Below are 19,802 nucleotides of genomic sequence, written 5' to 3' on the forward strand. Positions count from 1 at the left end.
GGTCGCACTTAATTATTCTCATTCACACCGGCCCACATGCTACTCTAAACCTACCAGCAGAGGAGGTTGGTGCTTTTTGCTGTTACAATGCATGGCATAGGTAACCCTTTTAACTTAATTGAAAGGTTACAAAATTACATTACGTTCAATTCTATGGGGAACTCTGCTGTGGTCACCAATGGTAATTCTAGGCGAGCTCTGGTGTGCTGCGAAAAAACGCAGCATATTCATTTTTTAAAGCAATGCACTGCAGTCCAACCTTAGGGCAGTGTTGTTGTGCAAAGAGGGCACATAATGAACAATTGTTTTGTGTGTGTCCTGGTGTTAATCTGTGCAGATCAACTGTTCTGGCGTGAACCAGCCCTCACAGTTTTCCGTTAGCCCCCGTGCTAAGTTCCATGAATAGTTGCTGTTCCTGCCAGCGAAGTCCACCTAATGCTGCTTCCTGTGATGGTCTGGCAACAATGCTGCACTGCCCATGAATTCTGAGCAGAGTTGCCACACTCATGAAGGCTGCGTCTGCTTGCACTACAGTTGGATGAAAAACGGTTTCAGGGACATGGTTATCAGTATTTCAACTGTTAATTCAAAAGCCAGTAGCTTGTCAATCAGCATCAGAGGTAGAAATGTGTAGATCAGGCTAAACTGATCTTATGGGGGCCACCAAAGCAACTACGCCAAAGGATGGAGGAGCTCTGGAGACAAATCTGGCCAGTTTGTTGTGGATCAAGACTAGGAGATTCATATCCAACATTCCCCACCTGCGACAAAGGTCATGGAAAACCTTATGGTGAAAAGACCACTCTCCGGAGTTCAGACGTTGATGGCTGCAGAAGTCTGCCTGCTGGTTCTCCAAGCCTGGATTGTGTATGGTGGACAGGGTCAGAACATGTACTTCTGCCCAGACCAAATCAGAATAACTTCCTCTTTAAACAGTATAAATTCTGGTCCCACCCCGGTGGCTAATGTAAGACAATGCCGCAGCATTGTCCAACCGAATCCTAGTCGCATGGCCCTCAATGTGAGAAGTCTGACATTAAAAGGAATAGCAAAACTGATCTGCGCTCCAGAACACAAACTGGAAGACAAGCTCACTCCAGAAACCACTTCCCCTACACCAAGAGATAATCTAGGACTCCTTCCTAGCTAGATAGGCTAGCATTCATCATAAAGACATTTTAAACCTGTGGGAAAAAGATTTTCCAAAATCAAGCAGCAGACTGTTCTTGCTGCTTAAGCGAATGTGACGGTCGAGCAATTTACGGACCTTCTTGTCCCATGCTGCCATAATATTAAAGCTGCAGTGTTGTGGAGTGAAACTGGACATAGAGCAACTGCTCAAAAAGGAGGCTACTATTTCAGCCCAGAACCCTCATGGAGCTTGATGTTTTGGAGAACAACAACAACACAATTACAGTTAGCCACTACCTTGTCTTCTTTTACTCTGTTTACTTGATCTTTTTTCTCCTTGGCACGAGCAGGCTTTGCCTTCTGGTTATTATTTCTTGAAGGAGGGTTGGGGCCCCTGACAGCAGCACTTATGCGATTATTATGTACCCGAACGTCACTGAATTGGGAAGATTGTCGTTTCCTTGGTCCAGGCGAAGGAAAAATCTAGATTCCTAAAATAACCAGCCACATTCTGCCTCAATGTAGCATGCTAAAGTGGGATACATAGGGGTCATTTAATGAGCATATTATATTAGCAATTCAAACTTCAGTTTCCCTGCTAAGCAAAGTATCATGTAATTGTTAGCCATACTATGCAAATGCACCAAAAGTTCAAACACCTACTAACTATTGTGTGATGGTTTTATAGCTGCAGTGTTTGAATGGTCTTATTTTTAGATTGACTACACCTGTAAGCGTCAGTTGAATCTATCTGCTCCTCAAGGAAGAGAGGCAGCCCTTAGCCCTCGTTCACACCTGAACGTTTTGTAGCGCGTTCTACGCTCGACGAACGCTCTACAAAACCGCTCAAAAATATAAATCCCATTGTATTCAATGGTCTCGTTCCCACCTTGGCGTATTTCCGCCCGTCCCTAACACGCTACAAAACGGCCCACGCCTGAAAAGGTACAGGTACTACTTTGGGCCGTTTTGTTGCGCGTTTCCATTGGGATACAGCCAAGTAGCCTTCGGAAACGCGCAACTTTTTTACCGCGAATCGCGGTGAAAAAACGCGCGACAGACACGCATATGCAATACGCCTAGGTGTGAACGAGACCTTAAGCAAGCATGTATGAGTTCATCCATACAAAGGGTCCACTTGAGAAGAGGCACTTCCATCCTCATTGTGATAAGTGGAGGCATTGTTCAGTATTGCCACTGGGACCAGGTCAATAATCTAAAGAACTTTTTTGCATACAACCATAACTGGTTATTATTTGCTTCCTCTTTGAAATCAATGAGCTAAACAAATTTGCATGAATACTTTGCAAACCAATTTAGAGCATTGCGCTATTGTAGTAAAATTACTCACTGATCACACTGCTACAATTGCCCTGTTGTCCTCCAATCAATGATTTGATTACTAAAATTGTTCATGTGCCTGCTTCTACTGCCCGACATATTTTGCAAGTGAAGAAACCAATAGCGGAACTATAAATCCTGTGTGCTCCTGTACTAGGAGCAGTCATACGACAACTACTGCAAACATGTTAAAATAAATCTTGCTGTCTGAACTAAGGTGGCAGGAATTAAATATGACCATACACTCTAGTGGTCTAATCTCATAAATCTGGCGACATATGGTTAGTTCAAGCAGAATGAAGCAGCTGTTTTATAAATCATACAATCATCAATTTGTCCAACCATATCCAGATAGGTGCTAATTCTTGCTGGGTGATTACTGACAAAATTCCATAAATACAGGTGTACTGAGACAGATCAGTGAAATGATACAAAGACGACAAAACAAGCATTATTTGGGCAAAAGTTATTTTTAAATGGACAGTTGCTTTAAAGTGGACCTTTACAATCAAATTCTACCAATGCATCCCTTTATGTAGGATGATTAATAATTACAGACATGTCAGGTGTAAAATGCTGCGATTTTGAAATACTTACACTTGCGGAGCATTCACTTCCTGCTTTGAAAGGGCAAAATGACTTCAGTTTGCCAAAGCAATGTACACTGGGATTGCATTGTCATCAGCAGAGAATTGCTGGGAAATCTAATGAGATCTCTGGAAAAGGCATTTTCCTCCCCTGAGATGGTTGAAATGGTCACATGTCTAGTCACATGTGCCAGAAATCCAGGAAGTAATAGGGGAGCGAGTAATCTGCCCTTAGTAAACATGGCCACTGCCAAGAGACTGGGGAAGAAAAGAGAACTAAGGTATGCAAAGAATACAAAGCCTGCAATTATTTAGAAGTATGTGTTTGTAGATTGTCATTACTAATTTCTAAAGGTGTGTTTGTTGTTATTTTAAAGATATGGGTAAAGGTCCGCTTTAAGATATAGGTTAGCATAATGTACATAATCTTAAAGGTGATTTTACACTATCACAGAGAAAATGGTAAATCTTGTCCCATTTCAACTGAAAATTAACCTGATGAAAAGGACATCAACTGCCACTGCAACCACAAAGCTGGCACATTATAGTACCTGCATGTCAGCTTGGCTTAGTTTTTAAGAGCCCAGGGGCCTCAAATTCTCTGGTATGCAAACACTTCCTAGTTAAGAACTTGGATGCCCATTTCTGCGCCGCGCTACTCGCCAGTTAGGCTGCACATCATAGTAATGGGTCTATAGTATAATAATATAAGAAACAAAAACTATCAGAATTTTAATACATACAAAAGCTACTGTTCCAAACCTCTTGTTCCATACACCTTCAAACCTAGTTTATCATAGACTCAAAGTTCAATTTAGTAAGCTATGGAAAGGGTGCTATTTGCCATAGAGGTTTACGTTCAGTCCTGTTACTGTTATTTTCAGTTCTCATTGATCATTGTTGCTGAAACTAACCTTTGTTATGCCGAATAAAGATGGATATATGTTTCATTAACCCTACACTGATTCTTCACATCTAGCTTATTCCTCGACTCGCTCTGACATGGTATTAAACCTGCACATACATTTTACTAACAAAGGCGGACAATAACCATGTTGGAGTGGGACAAAAATTGGATTTTCTCATTTTACACTGTTGGATCTGCTACTACAAATACTCAGTTTCATGCTTTTTCTCATCCTCTCTCAAACACCCTCTGTCACAGCATTCTACATGCAGATGTCATGAACTGTCACAGTCCTGATCTGCTTCCCACTGTGCTAGCAATCACTTTAAACTGTTAGTCAATTATTACTTCATGCATGTTAGAGAGGTATCCAAACAAAACTATGCTGATCTTCCTTCACCTACTAAACCATCTGACATGCTGCCTTTATGTAATCCTTAACTAAGCCATCTCCTTCAGTTCTAGTTCATGTTCTCAATGTCTTGTCTGGACTACTGCAACATTTTCCTGTCTGATTTTCCATCTATAAAAAAAAAAAAAAAAGAAGAATCTCCAAACTACAATTTGTATAATACAATTTGTTTTTTGCTGCAAGATTTACCTGTCCCTTCCAGAACTTCTGATCTTATGCACCAAATTTGGATGACAATAGTAAAGAATTTACATCAGCTCACCTACGCTCAGCCGGTACTGGTAAGGACCAAACTTCTCCATCCTGGACGGGTAAATCATGATGTGCTGCTTTCAGTGGAGAGCTGTCAAGTTTAAAACTTTCCAGCGTAGACATTATGTCCTTCACATGCTTAGCTTCTACATTGATCTCTTGCCACACCTGCCAGAGAGCATTAGATAAGTTACAAATCACCAGATGCTTTTTGTTATGCTAACATTTGCTTTAAAGTGTAGGTTCAGTTTTTAAATAATCATTGAATCCTACCACTTACACACTCTATTCATCAAGTGGCAATATAATTGGTCACATGCAACCAAGATGGCAACACTCTGACCAGGGCCGGGCATATATTTTATACTCATAGCCAAGTATACTCACTGCTAGAGCATCGTGGATGTAAACATTTCAGCAGCCAACTTGTTTGAGATTTGAGCATCTATATTACAATTTGATTAAGGTGATGGAAGGGTGCTTTTATTTCTTTTTTAACCCACCTTATAAAATCAAGCAAGATGCCTTTGTCGCATATGAAATGCAGACTTCAACTGCCATGTCAAAAGATATTCTAAAATATCAAAGGGCTCGGAGACTTGCTATTACCTTTGTGAGGTGCATGCTCCCTCCACAGACTAGCACTCATTGTACCACATGACGGGATTATCAAGTCACCAGTTGTTCATTACGATCGTGATGGTATAATCCCATCATCGGTCGAGAATGGGTTAAGCACTGCTGTTGCATGTCACCTGTTCTTATCGACCACCAAAAACCCAATTTTTGAGCTGGGGGTCTGTATAGGCCCTGAATGTGTCAGATTAAATCTAAATGTTGCTGACTAATTGTTTGGACCTAGTTCCTTGATTTTGGAAAGATTTTGCAAAAGATTTCCAAGTCAAACTCAGGGTATAGTTTAAAGGGAAAGCATGGTGGTCTGTATATTTTCTTACTATTATGGTCAGAAATAAATATACAAGCGCTCTTTGGCAGCTGAATTATTGCATATTAACTTGATGTAGCCTTCTATCCAGCCAGAAAGTGGGAGGTTTAGGTTCATTTTCACAGGTTTTCTACTATGAATTGTAAAAAGTAGGTTTAAAAAGCTGAACAGCTAAAGTGTTAAAAAAAAGTAAGTACATATACATTACCTAACCCCTGGTTTGCATACTACAGGGAGTGATTTTGCCATTCTTCTTGAGAGATCCTGGGGAGTGCCGAGTATCTGAATTTTGGCAAATTACACTTTCACTGATAGATAAGAAATAATGATATTTTGGATACTCCGCATTCCCTGTGATCTTTTCAGAATGAACATGGCATCACCCTCACCTAGGCGCCAAGGGTAAAAAGTCAGGAATAAGGCAAGAATAATAAATGAATTCCCTACATACAAATTTACACCAGTGATTGATGGAGGAACGGACCTTGATAAATAAGGTGGACCTTGCATTTTTACTGCAAGGTTAGCGTTAATAGTTTTTGCAGATCAGACTGGTGCTGTAGAACAATATTGCAGTCTCTCGATATTCTTGATAGTTTTTGTGTACATTAGAGTGTTACTGCTGTGGCAACCATTATTAAACAGCCCCTAAGTAGGTGGCAGTGAACCGTAGAAAATGAAAAAAAGAAAAGAAAAAAAAAAAAGTTACATCTCGCACTTGTCTGGACACGTGAATATATTAAAAAATAATTATAATTGTGAACAGCATGTGCATCCCTAAGCAATTATGAACAGTAAACTGCCACCTAAGTGAAGTGGAATGTTACATAGATAAGAAATCATCAACCAACAATGTACATTGGACAATAATTTTGACTCCTCTTAGCATACCGGAAAATGGTAAAGCAAGGTTACATCATGCAAGACATCGTCGTGATGAGACTTCAAAAGCCAATGTTAAAGTGAAGTTGAATTCAAAAAGTGAAGATCTGCTATATTATAGAAAACAGCTGCTGGTGTGCTTGTTCCCAAACAGTGGTGATGCGCTCGATCGAGCCGCATTGCACGGTCTCTTACTTTTTTGTTGAACTTTACTGAAATGTCTAAAGTGACATTTTTCAGTTCTATGGGCTCAATGCGGTGTGATGTGGCTGTGCTACAACTCACTGCTGTGCACTAAAAAAAAAAAAGTCCTTCTTACCGTAGTTTAAGCGCACACCACCAGAACACAAATAGTGTGAACTGAGCTCATCTATGACAAGGCAATTTGCCTTGCGTTCGAGCTGCGCTGGAAAAAAACGCCCAGCGATACCTGAATGCAGACAGTGAGAACCGGTCATAAAGCAACCCACAGAGATAAACATATAAAATGGAACAAAAACAAACACTCCACAGTGCCAACACTGAAATTACTTATTAATTCAGACCCGAAACCAATGAACATTTTAGATTTAAATGTGTCAAAGTATAGTAACCTATACCAAAAAAAAACAGCATATTTTTTTTCTCCTCTGAGTACTCTAAACTGGCAAAAGGTGAAGTCTTTCTGGTTGGTATGGATCACTGTGTTGCATTGTTTTTATTAAAAAAAAACTCTGGATCACTTGCTCTTTATATTTAGCCTGTAGCTTATGCATGTTAATTGTTCAAAGCACAGCGAATATGCTAAAATTTTTATAATTACTGTTCCACAAACATGCGTGTACATCAAAACGTTTTTACAACCTGCCTTGCTGTCTAAAATTATCCATCAATAAAACAGCAGCATCTACAGCACAATCATTCATGTACTGAAAAGAACAGAAGGCATTTTCTTTAACTTGTTAGACCTGTTATGCTTTATAGGCTTCTCATGTGAACACAGGCTGGCAAACAAATGACACAAGAAATGGGAACCTATGGAAATCAAACAAATGGAAGAAACTGGCTGACGGATCATAACAAGGTGCAATATTTTGTCCTAATCTAATGTATAATCTTTAAGCAATGCCAGATCAGCAAACAAATGTATTCCAAAAACCATAACTCATGCTAATTTGGAGATTAAGTATTTCTAGTGAGAAGGATAGAGAAAGGGGGGGAAAAAAAAAAAAAAAAAGTCATTCAGCATGCACATACACAACAACAGACAATACGCTCTTACCTATATCCCCAATAAAATCCAGTGAAGCTGTGTTAAAGGACAGAAAAATCACTCTATTTAGTAGCTAAGTACATTCCTTCTTGGAATGAACACACGTGCATAGTCAGAATACTGCATTTTAGGTTCATGATGTAATATATCCACTAAATTATTTAGATGCTCTGTTAGACTTACATGGATGTCGGGGTGCACTTCTCCAAATAAAAGCAGTTATCTCTTTGTTCAATAATGTGAACTATGTGGCTATCAGGAAAAGCGGAGCAGGGCAATGGCAATACAAAGAATGCTAGATAAGTCACATCACCCATATCCCTCTCAGTAAGAGCATTACAAAGCGGACTTCATACATAAAATAGGAAGAAACTGATTATAGCAACAAGGCAGTGAATTTTTTTTAGTCTGCAAATCAAAAGAAAAATAAAGACTACAATGGCATTTTAATTTGACGGAATGCAAAACCAAAATATTTTTTTAGTTTTGGATATTGTAATGGTGGAAACTTCAATTGGTTTTCTTTTGCCATAACAGTCCAGTTCAGGGGGGCGGCAGGCTTGGGCAGATCTCCTTTTACTTTTTGCCCAAAGACACAATAGAAAAGTAAGGTGATAAACATTTTTAGGAGTTAGCAAAACAAGTGTGTCTAAATGTAAAGCTGAAGATTTCACATTTTCCCTCACTTACTGTCTTGGAGACTGTAATCACCAGAATACAGAAGGTAGGGGGTTCTACCCATTTCAAACCGACTGAAATAATACAAAAGGAAAAACCTGGGGGCTTTAGTTGCATTTTTAACATTTTAACCTTTAATTAGGGTTATTTTCTAGCACCTTAAAAATTAACTATAAGCCAGACCTTTTTTGGCGTTTGTTCTCTTTTGGGTCACAGGAGGACATTTACCAATACAGATTGTACGGTGTAAGGACTGTACACTGGAAGCCACAGAGGGGAAGCTGCGTTCGTTGAAAGGTAAGAGCAGCCGGAGGGGAAGAGAGGAAGCAGATTGGTGTGGGCAATTCCATTTTCCCAATTTCACTTGGGAAAGTGATATTACCCTTTAAATTAGGGATGCACCGATAGATCGGCCGAAAATGGCACTCTTGACTAAATGCCGAAAGTGCAATTTTTCTGCCGATACAGCGGCGCATCCCTGCTTTCTTTCCTCCCGTTGGGTGTTGCTCTGTGTCCCAGCAGAGAGGAAAGAAAGTGTCACAGGCGGCCGAGCGCTGCAAGAGGAGAGCGATGGGAGTGGCCAGCGTCTCTCCTCCCACACCGCTCAGCCTCCTGTCACAGTTTGGCAGAGCGGTGTATGGGCGTAGACAGCCCGTGCTGTTACAGGAGGCTGAGCTCTCGTCCCCGCACCGCTCACTCAGCCTCCTGTGACAGCTGCAGGAAGGAGAGCGGGTACAAACACTCAGCGATCAGTGAGTGTTTGTACATAATTGAGGACATAGTATGGTTACTATAAACCACAATTATGAATGAATGGGAAGTAATCTACATCACCTCCTGTTCATTCATGATTGTGTTTATAGTACACATATATCTCCAAAGTTATGAATGAACAGGAACACTGTTCATTGATAACAGGGGATACAGAAAAAGAGATAAGAGGACACAGAGTCCTCTATCTCTTTTTCTTTTTTAAAAAGGGAAATATCAGGTGATCTGTTTAGACCCCCAATATTTCCTTACCCGAAGCCCCTATAAGTAAAAAAAAAATTAAAAAAAAATTAAAAAGAAGTTTATAAAAAAATTAAAAATATTTGAAAAAAATTAAAATAAAAAGCATTTTTCGGTTTGAGTCTGACATTTTTTTAAAATTTCCCTTTCAGTTTTGAAATTTCCATTTAGGTGCACCTCTACTTTAAATGCCTGTTACCCACAGACCATTAAGGCTACCTCATGGGACATTAACATGCTTTTAACCAATGGTCAGGTATTTTCCAGAAGGCGTTATGCGTATATCTTCAGTGCTCTTGGCAAGTTACACAATAGTAGTGGGTTGCAATGATGCAAAGTACAGTAAGATGTCTACCTGCCTGCCGTTCTAGGGAAAACTTTGTTCTGTCTATGGCCAGAATAATGAAAAAAATGAATTGATAGTTTCCAGCAATTTAGAAGTACATAAAATGCTATTAAACGATGACTCCCCTTTTGTTGAGAAAAATTTAATCCATGCACATTGCATGGATTTTTAACAAACCCTGTTGTAGATTCCAATCTTTTTCTGTTCTGAAGAAAAAGCAGTTTGTATCACCATATCCTTTCCAGACGATTCCTAAATGTTAGTGTCTGGTTTGTTTTAACTACCTGGTGAACCTTCAATGTTCTAATGAGGAAAGTTGCAGTGTCTGCATCTCTATAGAAGTAGTTAACCCTTACATTATATAGGATGCCTAAAATGTTACTTGTGTCTAAATGCAGACTTCTGGGAAAACCTGTGAGCCAATCACAAAAGCAGGTAAATCACATTTCTGGGGGCATTCCATACTAATACTGAATTTAACTAATGAACAGAATTGAAATGGAACGGTCATTTTTAATAACCGTAATTTACAAAATGGCATGTGCAGCAATTTTCTATGCTATGTTTTTAAATAAGAAAAGTGGAGTAATTCCTTAGCTAAACCTCAGTGCTGAAAAAAAAAAAATCAACATAAAACATTGTATATTTGACTATGGACCAGATTATAGCAAACTATCTGCACGTTTACTTTCAAAACTTAAGTGCAAAAAACAAAATATAAGTGCAAAAAACAGATATAAAAAGATGTCATACCTGTTGCCATTTCTGCTGTAGGAAGGTGTCTTTGACATACAAATATTTGCTCATCTGGTCTAACACGCCTTGATAGTAAACCATGGCAGAATCGTAGTTGCCCAGGAGAGCATATTCACGTGCCAGTTTCACATTCTCACTTATCATAAGTAGACTCATTCTGATCACTGGAAAAGACAAAAAAAAAAGTCATTTTTTCCCCCCAAGATGAACAAAATGTGTATGATATTATATACACCTGATCCCCATCAAGTTATTAGAAAAGCAGCGTATGGTTAATATGCACTAGTGTTGCCTACATGAAAACACCCTAGATAATGTGGAAACACATAATTTGGAACAATTAATGTTTAGCAATTTTCAGTCTGATGCAGTCTTCACATGCATATCTGGGCTGCCTTTATATCTATGCACTTCTGTTTTCATGGATTTTTCAACACACATGTACATTGGTGCTGTTTCTCCACTTTTGTGCTCAGCATCTAGGGAGGGGTGAGACGAGCTTGACTTTTTTTTTTCAAATGTAGCTAGACTAAGAGCATGTGGCCTGTTGTCTTTGTAACTTGTTGGCAGCACATGAAAATACATACATCATGCACTTTCATGTGATCTCATTGACTTATATTTGCCCCTGACACACATCGATGATGAAAAAAAACCTACTGATCTATTTTCCATGACATGCTGCAACACATATGTGATCCAGGCCCACTGAAAACAAAGCAATGCAAAGTATCATGCAAAGGGCTAAAAGAAGAAAGAAATATAAATATTTCCTAAGTTACACTTTACAATTTTAATAAAGTTACAAAAATTCAGATTCCTGAGAAAAATGTGACAGGCTTTCTTTAGGGATTTTAAGAGGCTTAATATATTTACCCGTTTCCTGGAGTGAGGTACCCCTGGGACCAATCAGCAGTTAATGCTATGACACTTCTGCTTCCCCACAGTGGGCAGGTTCTGAAGGTCTCTACTTAGGCAACCAATCAGTACTTCTGCTTCACTTCCGACTACAGCAATCACAGAGAAACAAAAGTCTCACATGGAAGTGGTCAGTCTACTCCAAACCGATAGTTCCGTTTCTGGTAGGTGCTAGAAAGTTAAACCACTAAATAATTTCTTCCAACTCACATACAAAAAGGTGTTTTAGGGATTTGATAACCACACTACAAACCTACCTAAGCCATTATGAAATATCTGGAAGGGCAGTAACCTTTGTAAACAATCTAGAGGCAGACATCCTAGTACTAACACTAAAGGTGTTTTAGGGATTTGATAACCAACCACACTACAAACCTACCTAAGCTATTATGAAATATCTGGAAGGGCAGTAACCTTTGTAAACAATCTAGAGGCAGACATCCTAGTACTAACACTAATGTTATTAGCCTGATGGCGAAAAATAAGAGGAAAGATACAGGAAAAGAACAGCAGCTTGGTCACACAGAATCTATCTTAGACTAATCATGTCCTTGAAGGCCTGTGGACTTGAGCCATCTATTTACAGAAAATTCTGTAGCAGGACAACGGTGAACTGCCTGCTGAATATCCACAGAAGTAAATGACTTTCTTTCATATGCAGAACCTTCACTCTAGAAAGTAGGAAAGAGCAGATGATTGTTTTTAGCAAGAAAAACTAAAAAAAAAACAAAACAGTGTGGTCAGGAAAGGCACAGCAAATGCATTCCGTCATAGGGAATACGTTACCTCATACATGAGGAATTCATAATTTTTACACCAGTAAAGATTCTGCAACCTTCAAAAAAAGGTTAGATTAGAGAACCAACCAACTAAAGGATTCCCCATCAACTTAGGAAACTGTTCAGTGGGCCCAGACTTAAGGAGTAGACAAGTGAAACTTCCAGGACGGGGGAGAAGGGTAAAATTCACACCCTGGCAGAATACAACACATTAGATAGTGGAACTTCTTAGACCGCAAGATCAGCTTGGTGTCTGTTCAAAATCTAGATTCTCTAATTCAGAGGAACAACCGTGAAAAAAAAAAAAAAAAAGGGAGGATTGAGGGACAGCAGGAGAAGAGGGCCCATTTTAAATGGAATACTCGAACAATGCCATAAACCCTAAAAAGGTAAGGGACAAAAAGGTCCACAATGAGTATAGACAATAGGACCTTTAACTTAGATAGAAGTGCGAGAAACTAGGACAGAGGCTCTCTTCAGTGAAGGTCTCAAGAGCATTTCACAATAAGTATGCACGGAAAAAAAAAAGGCACAAGGGTGGACATAAGGGTCAGTGTTGAAAATAGGGCCCAAAACAACTAAAGTACACAGAAGAGTCAGGTCCTTACAAGGTAAAGGAGCGGTAGGAACTGACCCAATCAATCTTCCATGCTTCAAGATCAAAAGATCAAATGAGTTCAAGCAGGTCACTCACCACAGGGGGGAGTACCCATCTATGATGGAAAAGGACTACTCTATGAAAAGGAGTAAAGCTTGCACAGAGCACATGCGGATTCTTGTGAAAGTCTAGTATTTTTTCTTCCTAACGAAGGACTACAAGATTGAATAGAATAGCATTTCCCAAGAGAAGGGTGCTACTAGAGTAGGGATCAAAAGGTGCGGAGAACTCAAACAAACCTGTGAAAATGCACGATGGGGTTTCAGCAATACCCAAAATGGCAGCTAAAGATATCTGAATTCAAGGGTCTAGAATGGATGCTACAAGGAGAAGTTTGAGCTTTCAAAATTGAAGGTAAACAATCAAAACACCCAGCAGAAGAACAAACAGCCCCACACACTTAGAAGAAAGGGGGATGTACCTCCTTCAAGCAGAGGGTTGAGAAGAGGCGACAGGGCAATTGGCCCCAATGTCTGTGACTTGAGCTGGGAGGTACAGTGATCATCTACTGGGGGATTTACTATTTTAGTAGATGAAGAGTGAGGTTCCTCTGCCCCCATCCTAGGACCTCTTGACATATACAATATCAAAGTTGAAGAGACAAACCCTTTAAAATAAAAATGTTCCTCAAGTGTGAGCTCAGCGTGCCAGACATGAAGTCAAAGTGCCCAAGGCATATGGACAGACATGGTGAGACACAAGTTTAGATGCTTGTAAGAGACAATTACAGCTAAATGGCAGTGCTTGACATCAATTACAAGAGATCCAGGACACAAGGGGATGTCCTTTAGATGGAGGGGTCTCCTTTATGAGACTTGATCCAAAATGGCACAGTTTCATGGAGTCACTCCAGATGACCAACTGTGTCAGTTAAATGCCTTTGGCTACCCACACATGTAGAAAGTTTCCCTGGTTCAGCCTTGTAGGCTGAACGAGAGAAATCAACTGATACCCCTGCTCACACTAAACAATGTGGGTGGTGGAATCTACACTGATGGCTATTGCATTAAGACAGCCACAGCACCCATAGATTGCAGTCACTGTTCAGCCAATTTTCCACCCGGCTCAGTTGATGTTTAAATTGACTTTTGTTGAGCCGAGTGGTGATGACAGGGCCACCTAGGACTTTAGTTTTGCCCTATTTAACAGGAATCAGCTACAAATTCAAGCAGTGTGTGGCAGCTTAAAAGTAAGATCATCATCAACTTGTTTGGTGGTATGCTTGTTAAGGTGAATGACTGAAGTGTCAACAGTGGGCAGAGAGCACATATTAATAAATTCCCTTTCAAATGGAAAAAGCTCCATTTTACTGTCCGGTGGAAGCCATGATTCCATATGTTGTTTCCAGTCCTCATAAAAGGAATCCTATACAGATTAAGTGTATTGTGAAGGTATTTGCACCCCTAACAGCCCGTTCACATTGAGCGGTTCGCAAATTGCACGATTGTCGCGGGATTTGCATTTTGCAAGCTTGAATCGCGGCTAAATCCGCTCCAAAAGGGGTCCTGCTGTAGCGACACACGACCCGCGACAGCAGGACCCTTTGCCCCATTGAGAAGCATTGGAAAGCGATATCGCACGGTAAATTGCCGCTATATCGCGGGAATTACCGCGCGATAAATCGCTCAATGTGAACGGGGTCTAAGAGCTCTAATACACCCTCTGCTTGGAACAGCAGGGTTATCCTTCAACTGCAGGATACATTTGGATGGTGAAGTTGTACAGGAGCTGTCTTAATATTTGTTTGCCAGTATTCCAACCTCCTGTAGGGGGCAATATAATTAAATTGTCTAAGAATTACTTCAGTCCTATGTCCCTTAATAAAGGTTAGAAGATAGAAGGATTTTGTATTAACGTTGATTGTAGTACTGAAATAGTGTGCTATTGGTACAGGAGTGACAAAAATCTGCTACATTAGTTGCTGAAAACTTCTAGTGCACTCACTTTCTATTATTTGATTATCTGAAAAACTGTTGGTAACAAATCATCCACAAACACCAATACTTATTAAAACTATGAGAAAAAAAACCCACAAAAAACAAGCATATGTAAGACCTAAAATACCACTATTATTCAAATAATTAGAGGTATATTTAAGATCAAGATATGATAGTGGCATGACAAGTAAAAGCAGAGCCTGCACATACAGTAATGTCTTTGTTTGCATTACAGTACACTTAGTTGTAACTCTTTTATGCACCTCTCCCATAAAACATGCATGAACAGGATCAAGGAGGTATCTATACAGGATGCTTAGAATGATGCTGATCCACTCATGGAAAAGTAAACACAGAAGAAAAAAAAAAAAAAAGTGTCAACAATACAATTACATCATGATTTACAGATATGTTTGTATTCATAAAGCCAATTTTTATTGGGATTCAGCCTATGCCAAAAAGAATCAAATAAATCTATAATGTAGAACTCATGGCAAATATAAATGACACATGTTGAGACCAGTTATTGTATGTATGTATGTATGAAAAAGGGGTCCTGCTGTAGCGACACACGACCCGCGACAGCAGGACCCTTTGCCCCATTGAGAAGCATTGGAAAGCGATATCGCACGGTAAATTGCCGCTATATCGCGGGAATTACCGCGCGATAAATCGCTCAATGTGAACGGGGTCTAAGAGCTCTAATACACCCTCTGCTTGGAACAGCAGGGTTATCCTTCAACTGCAGGATACATTTGGATGGTGAAGTTGTACAGGAGCTGTCTTAATATTTGTTTGCCAGTATTCCAACCTCCTGTAGGGGGCAATATAATTAAATTGTCTAAGAATTACTTCAGTCCTATGTCCCTTAATAAAGGTTAGAAGATAGAAGGATTTTGTATTAACGTTGCTTGTAGTACTGAAATAGTGTGCTATTGGTACAGGAGTGACAAAAATCTGCTACATTAGTTGCTGAAAACTTCTAGTGCACTCTCTTTCTATTATTTGATTATCTGAAAAACTGTTGGTAACAAATCATCCACAAACACCAATACTTATTAAAACTATGAGAAAAAAAACCCACAAAAAACAAGCATATGTAAGACCTAAAATACCACTATTATTCAAATAATTAGAGGTATATTTAAGATCAAGATATGATAGTGGCATGACAAGTAAAAGCAGAGCCTGCACATACAGTAATGTCTTTGTTTGCATTACAGTACACTTAGTTGTAACTCTTTTATGCACCTCTCCCATAAAACATGCATGAACAGGATCAAGGAGGTATCTATACAGGATGCTTAGAATGATGCTGATCCACTCATGGAAAAGTAAACACAGAAGAAAAAAAAAAAAAAAGTGTCAACAATACAATTACATCATGATTTACAGATATGTTTGTATTCATAAAGCCAATTTTTATTGGGATTCAGCCTATGCCAAAAAGAATCAAATAAATCTATAATGTAGAACTCATGGCAAATATAAATGACACATGTTGAGACCAGTTATTGTATGTATGTATGTATGCATGCATTAAAAATGACTAATGCATTTAGTAACTCAATATATGTAAAATATATCTTCATATCAGCCTCCTGTAATTCGGATTTACTGCAATGCAGAGTGCAGTAAGTCTTATACAGAGAATTTGCGTACAGGAGAAAGGGGACTGGCCACATTAATAAGTTTTTTGTTTGTTTTTTTTACTTGCATAAACAATTCAGTTTTCTGGAAATGCTTTCCACAGGTCAACAGTCTTTTTCAGGAATCCCCTAACTAAAAACAGATTAAAACTCAGCTTTAGGACTTGTTTGCACAAGCAGCCTAGCTCAGCCACAAAAAATGCATTCAAGTACCTTAGAGAACTATGGGGTCAGGGCTTTTCCCCATAGTTCTCCTTAGGGTCGCGGGAGAACACAAACTAGCGTTCTCCCGTGACCCAAAGCTCAGCATACCGCGAGCTACAGCTCGCGGTATACTGAGACGCTGCAGCCGGAGCGGATCCCGGCATTGCTGTCGAGATCCACCCAGCTGCGGCATTTACAGCTGCTCTGCCTATCCAGAGGCAGAGCCAGCTGTGCCCACCCTCTCCATTTCGTCAGTGCTGGAGGATCGGACAGGGGAGGGGGGAATCCCTGCAGGGAGCTGTGAGTGACAGTCACAGCTCTCTGCAGGGATAGATCGAGAAGTGAGCGAGCAACAGTATGTGTTCGCTCACTTCCCAATCTACTGAGCCAACCTGTGACAGTTTCATTGTCACAGGTTGGCTCAGATTATGAGTCTGAGTGAAAATCACTCGCCTCATAATTCTCCTTTAACTATTAACAATAAAAATGTAACTTATCTGTGTAGCACTGGGCTGTAGATCCACAAATCATCTCTGAATTAGTGCCGACACGGTCCTTCCTTCTGGAGGGTGGCTACTTTTGTTTCGCATGGTCCCTGTGTGTGTTGTAAAGTAGCCACCTCTCCATGATGAACTACAATCTCACGGTTAGTTTACCAATTTGTATTGAGATTGTAGTCCATCACTGGAGCGAGCTTGGAGTGGTGACTACTTTACGACACACAAAGAGACCATGGGGGAACAAAATTTCCCACCCTCCAGAAGGAAGGTTTGTAAAGTTTTGCTGTACATTTTATGCTGTTTCACATACTAAACCCTGTATGTACAAGACTTGCTTAGTTGCTGATCCCTCGCTGCAGTTATTCTGCAATGGTTCATCCAGAAAGCAAGCAAGGTTGGAGGAACAGGTGAGTGCGCTCGTAGTACCAGTAACAGGACGTGACGTGGCCTGCACTCATGACAAAAAACATTGCAGAAAATTCTACATAGAGAAGCACATTAAAGGATACCAGATATTGTTACATTTGCCACACAGAACATAAGGTGATGACCATGTTGTGAAAAACTTACAGATCAAGATGTAACAATCCAAGGTCCACAATACAGAATTTGCTCACATAGAAAAACTTCCTGTCATCTTGTGAAACAACAGAGCACACTGGAAGAATACAGCCTAGGACCCAGCTGATATTTATGGACATCAGATAAATATTTTTTTCATGGTAGCAGAAACGAGAATTGGAATTTGATTGACACAGGGGCTCGGAGTTTCAAACTGCCACAAAAATGAAGGCTTCATTTAACCTGCCTGGGATAACACTGGTAAAGTCACCTTCAATTATGTAACATGGCGATATTCATGCTGCATCAAAATAATTAAAGTGCCCTATTTGCTTTTTTCTCTCTCCTTGTTTGTATGGTTGTGGATAATGCTGGCGATACCATAGGACAGAAAGGTGAAATAGCCAGCTGCCAGATCCACTCCAAGCAGCACTGATATCAATATACAAGATCAAACTGTCCAGGGACTAGCAGTGGATAGGTAGGTGACAAGTCACGTGGTACAGAGGAGACTTGAAGGGATGTCTGATGCCCATAACAGGAAGCAGTGCCCTTAGCACTTTTTTTGATACAGCAAGGATTAGTTAAAACCACTGTCAGGATTTATTACAGTCTTTGTCCCTGCAGGGGAGATGAACCTTTTTGTCCTGGTGACCATTGTCATCTGGACTAAATGCGATGTGAAATCCCAAATTTTACAGTTGTCACTGGTTTAGGAGATGAGAGGAAATCTTCCAATAATTGATGAATATATGACAGAAGGAAACAAAATATGCACAAGAAAGACAAAGAGAAAGCCCTTAAGAGACTTACGGGGGTAACCTTTTATATCAACCTCCTCCAGTGAGATCCACACAGCTGGCTGATTGACAGCGGGCTCTGCCTATCTAGAGTCAGAGCCAGCTGTGCCAGCCCCCTCCCAGATCTATAGAGTTGACGTGTGACAGTTTAATTGTCACACGACGGCTCTAACTATGAGGGTAAATCACTCACCTCATAGTTCTCCTTTAATGAGCACGAGAGCACAAACCAAAACAAAGAGAGCAGAGCGTGTTTTCACTGTAAATGGACTAGTCACCTGAAGAAAAAAAAAAAAGAGACTGTTCAATCTGGAAAGCCAAGCAGCAAAAGCGAGAGGCACCTACAAGAGAAAGAGCTAAGGCAGTCAAGTCACAAAGGAAACTGTAGGCACATCATGGAGCGCTAGGGACTCAGAACAGTATACCGTGCGGATAGTGTATTGACTCTGGCGCAACAAGTCCCATGACTAGTGATGAGACATTCTTCACAAAAATTGATTTCAGTGCAAAGGACAAAGTCTTCCTAGCAAACAGGAAAAGTATTACTGCAGAAGGTAAAGGTCAAGGATTCTTGAACTGCATCACACCGTCAGGGGACAAGCAGAGTATCCTCATGAAAAATGTACTGTATGTCCAAGACCTAGAAGGAAGCCTTCGATCTGTGTAAACCCTTGCTAACAACGATCTCACAGTTCAATTCCGAGGTGATGAATGAACAATCAGCAACAAAAAGCAAAAGGAAAAGTAGATGAGCACCTATACAGGATCATCACCGCAGACCAACAAGTCAAGACAGCCACTCATCATCCACACAACAAATGTATCCACCTATAGCACAGACAACTAGGTCACTGAAACCTGGAAGCTATAAAAGGATATCATAAAGAGAGGCTTAACAGAAGACTTAACCATACTGCCCTGCCAAATGCTCATGACATGCAAATGCTGTGTGGAAGCAATGACAACACGTACCTCGCTTCCACAAGCCACCCCAAAAAAAAAAGAAGACCGACCCCAGTGACATGTGCGGACCAATGAAGACTCCCACATCAGGCGGGAACAGATATCTACTGACTTTCATTGATTATTCCAGGTACACAACAACTTTTCTGATGAAGCACAAGAATGAAACACTTCACGAGTATGTAGCCATGTCCAGCAACAGATTCCAATGGAAACCAGCATTATACACACTGACAACAAAGGGGAATACATCAGTAAGGAAGTGGAAACATATCTGAAGAAACAAAAGTAGAGCTGCAACAGTATAGCAATTATTCAATTAAAATCGACGA

General features: G+C 40.1%; 1 protein-coding gene across 3 annotated transcripts in view; it reads right to left on the minus strand.

Annotated features, from left to right (window-relative positions):
• Positions 1-19,802, minus strand: part of KATNA1 (katanin catalytic subunit A1) — a 42,433-nt gene that overhangs the window by 13,120 nt on the left and 9,511 nt on the right. For 2 of the 3 annotated variants that reach the window (XM_018565639.1, XM_018565640.1), the window contains exons 2-4: positions 10,499-10,665; positions 4,640-4,798; positions 1,429-1,608 (exon numbers count right to left, since the gene is read on the minus strand). In XM_018565639.1, the coding sequence (XP_018421141.1) occupies positions 1,429-1,608; positions 4,640-4,798; positions 10,499-10,657 (498 nt within the window). In that variant the 5' untranslated portion in view covers positions 10,658-10,665. Of the gene's footprint in view, positions 1-1,428; positions 1,609-4,639; positions 4,799-7,719; positions 7,747-10,498; positions 10,666-19,802 lie in introns of those variants that run through there. The other variant, XM_018565641.1, reaches the window with a different exon arrangement.

This window comes from Nanorana parkeri, unplaced genomic scaffold (genome assembly GCF_000935625.1).
Source record: "Nanorana parkeri isolate BGI_ZX_2015 unplaced genomic scaffold, ASM93562v1 scaffold869, whole genome shotgun sequence".
Taxonomy (NCBI): domain Eukaryota; kingdom Metazoa; phylum Chordata; class Amphibia; order Anura; family Dicroglossidae; genus Nanorana; species Nanorana parkeri.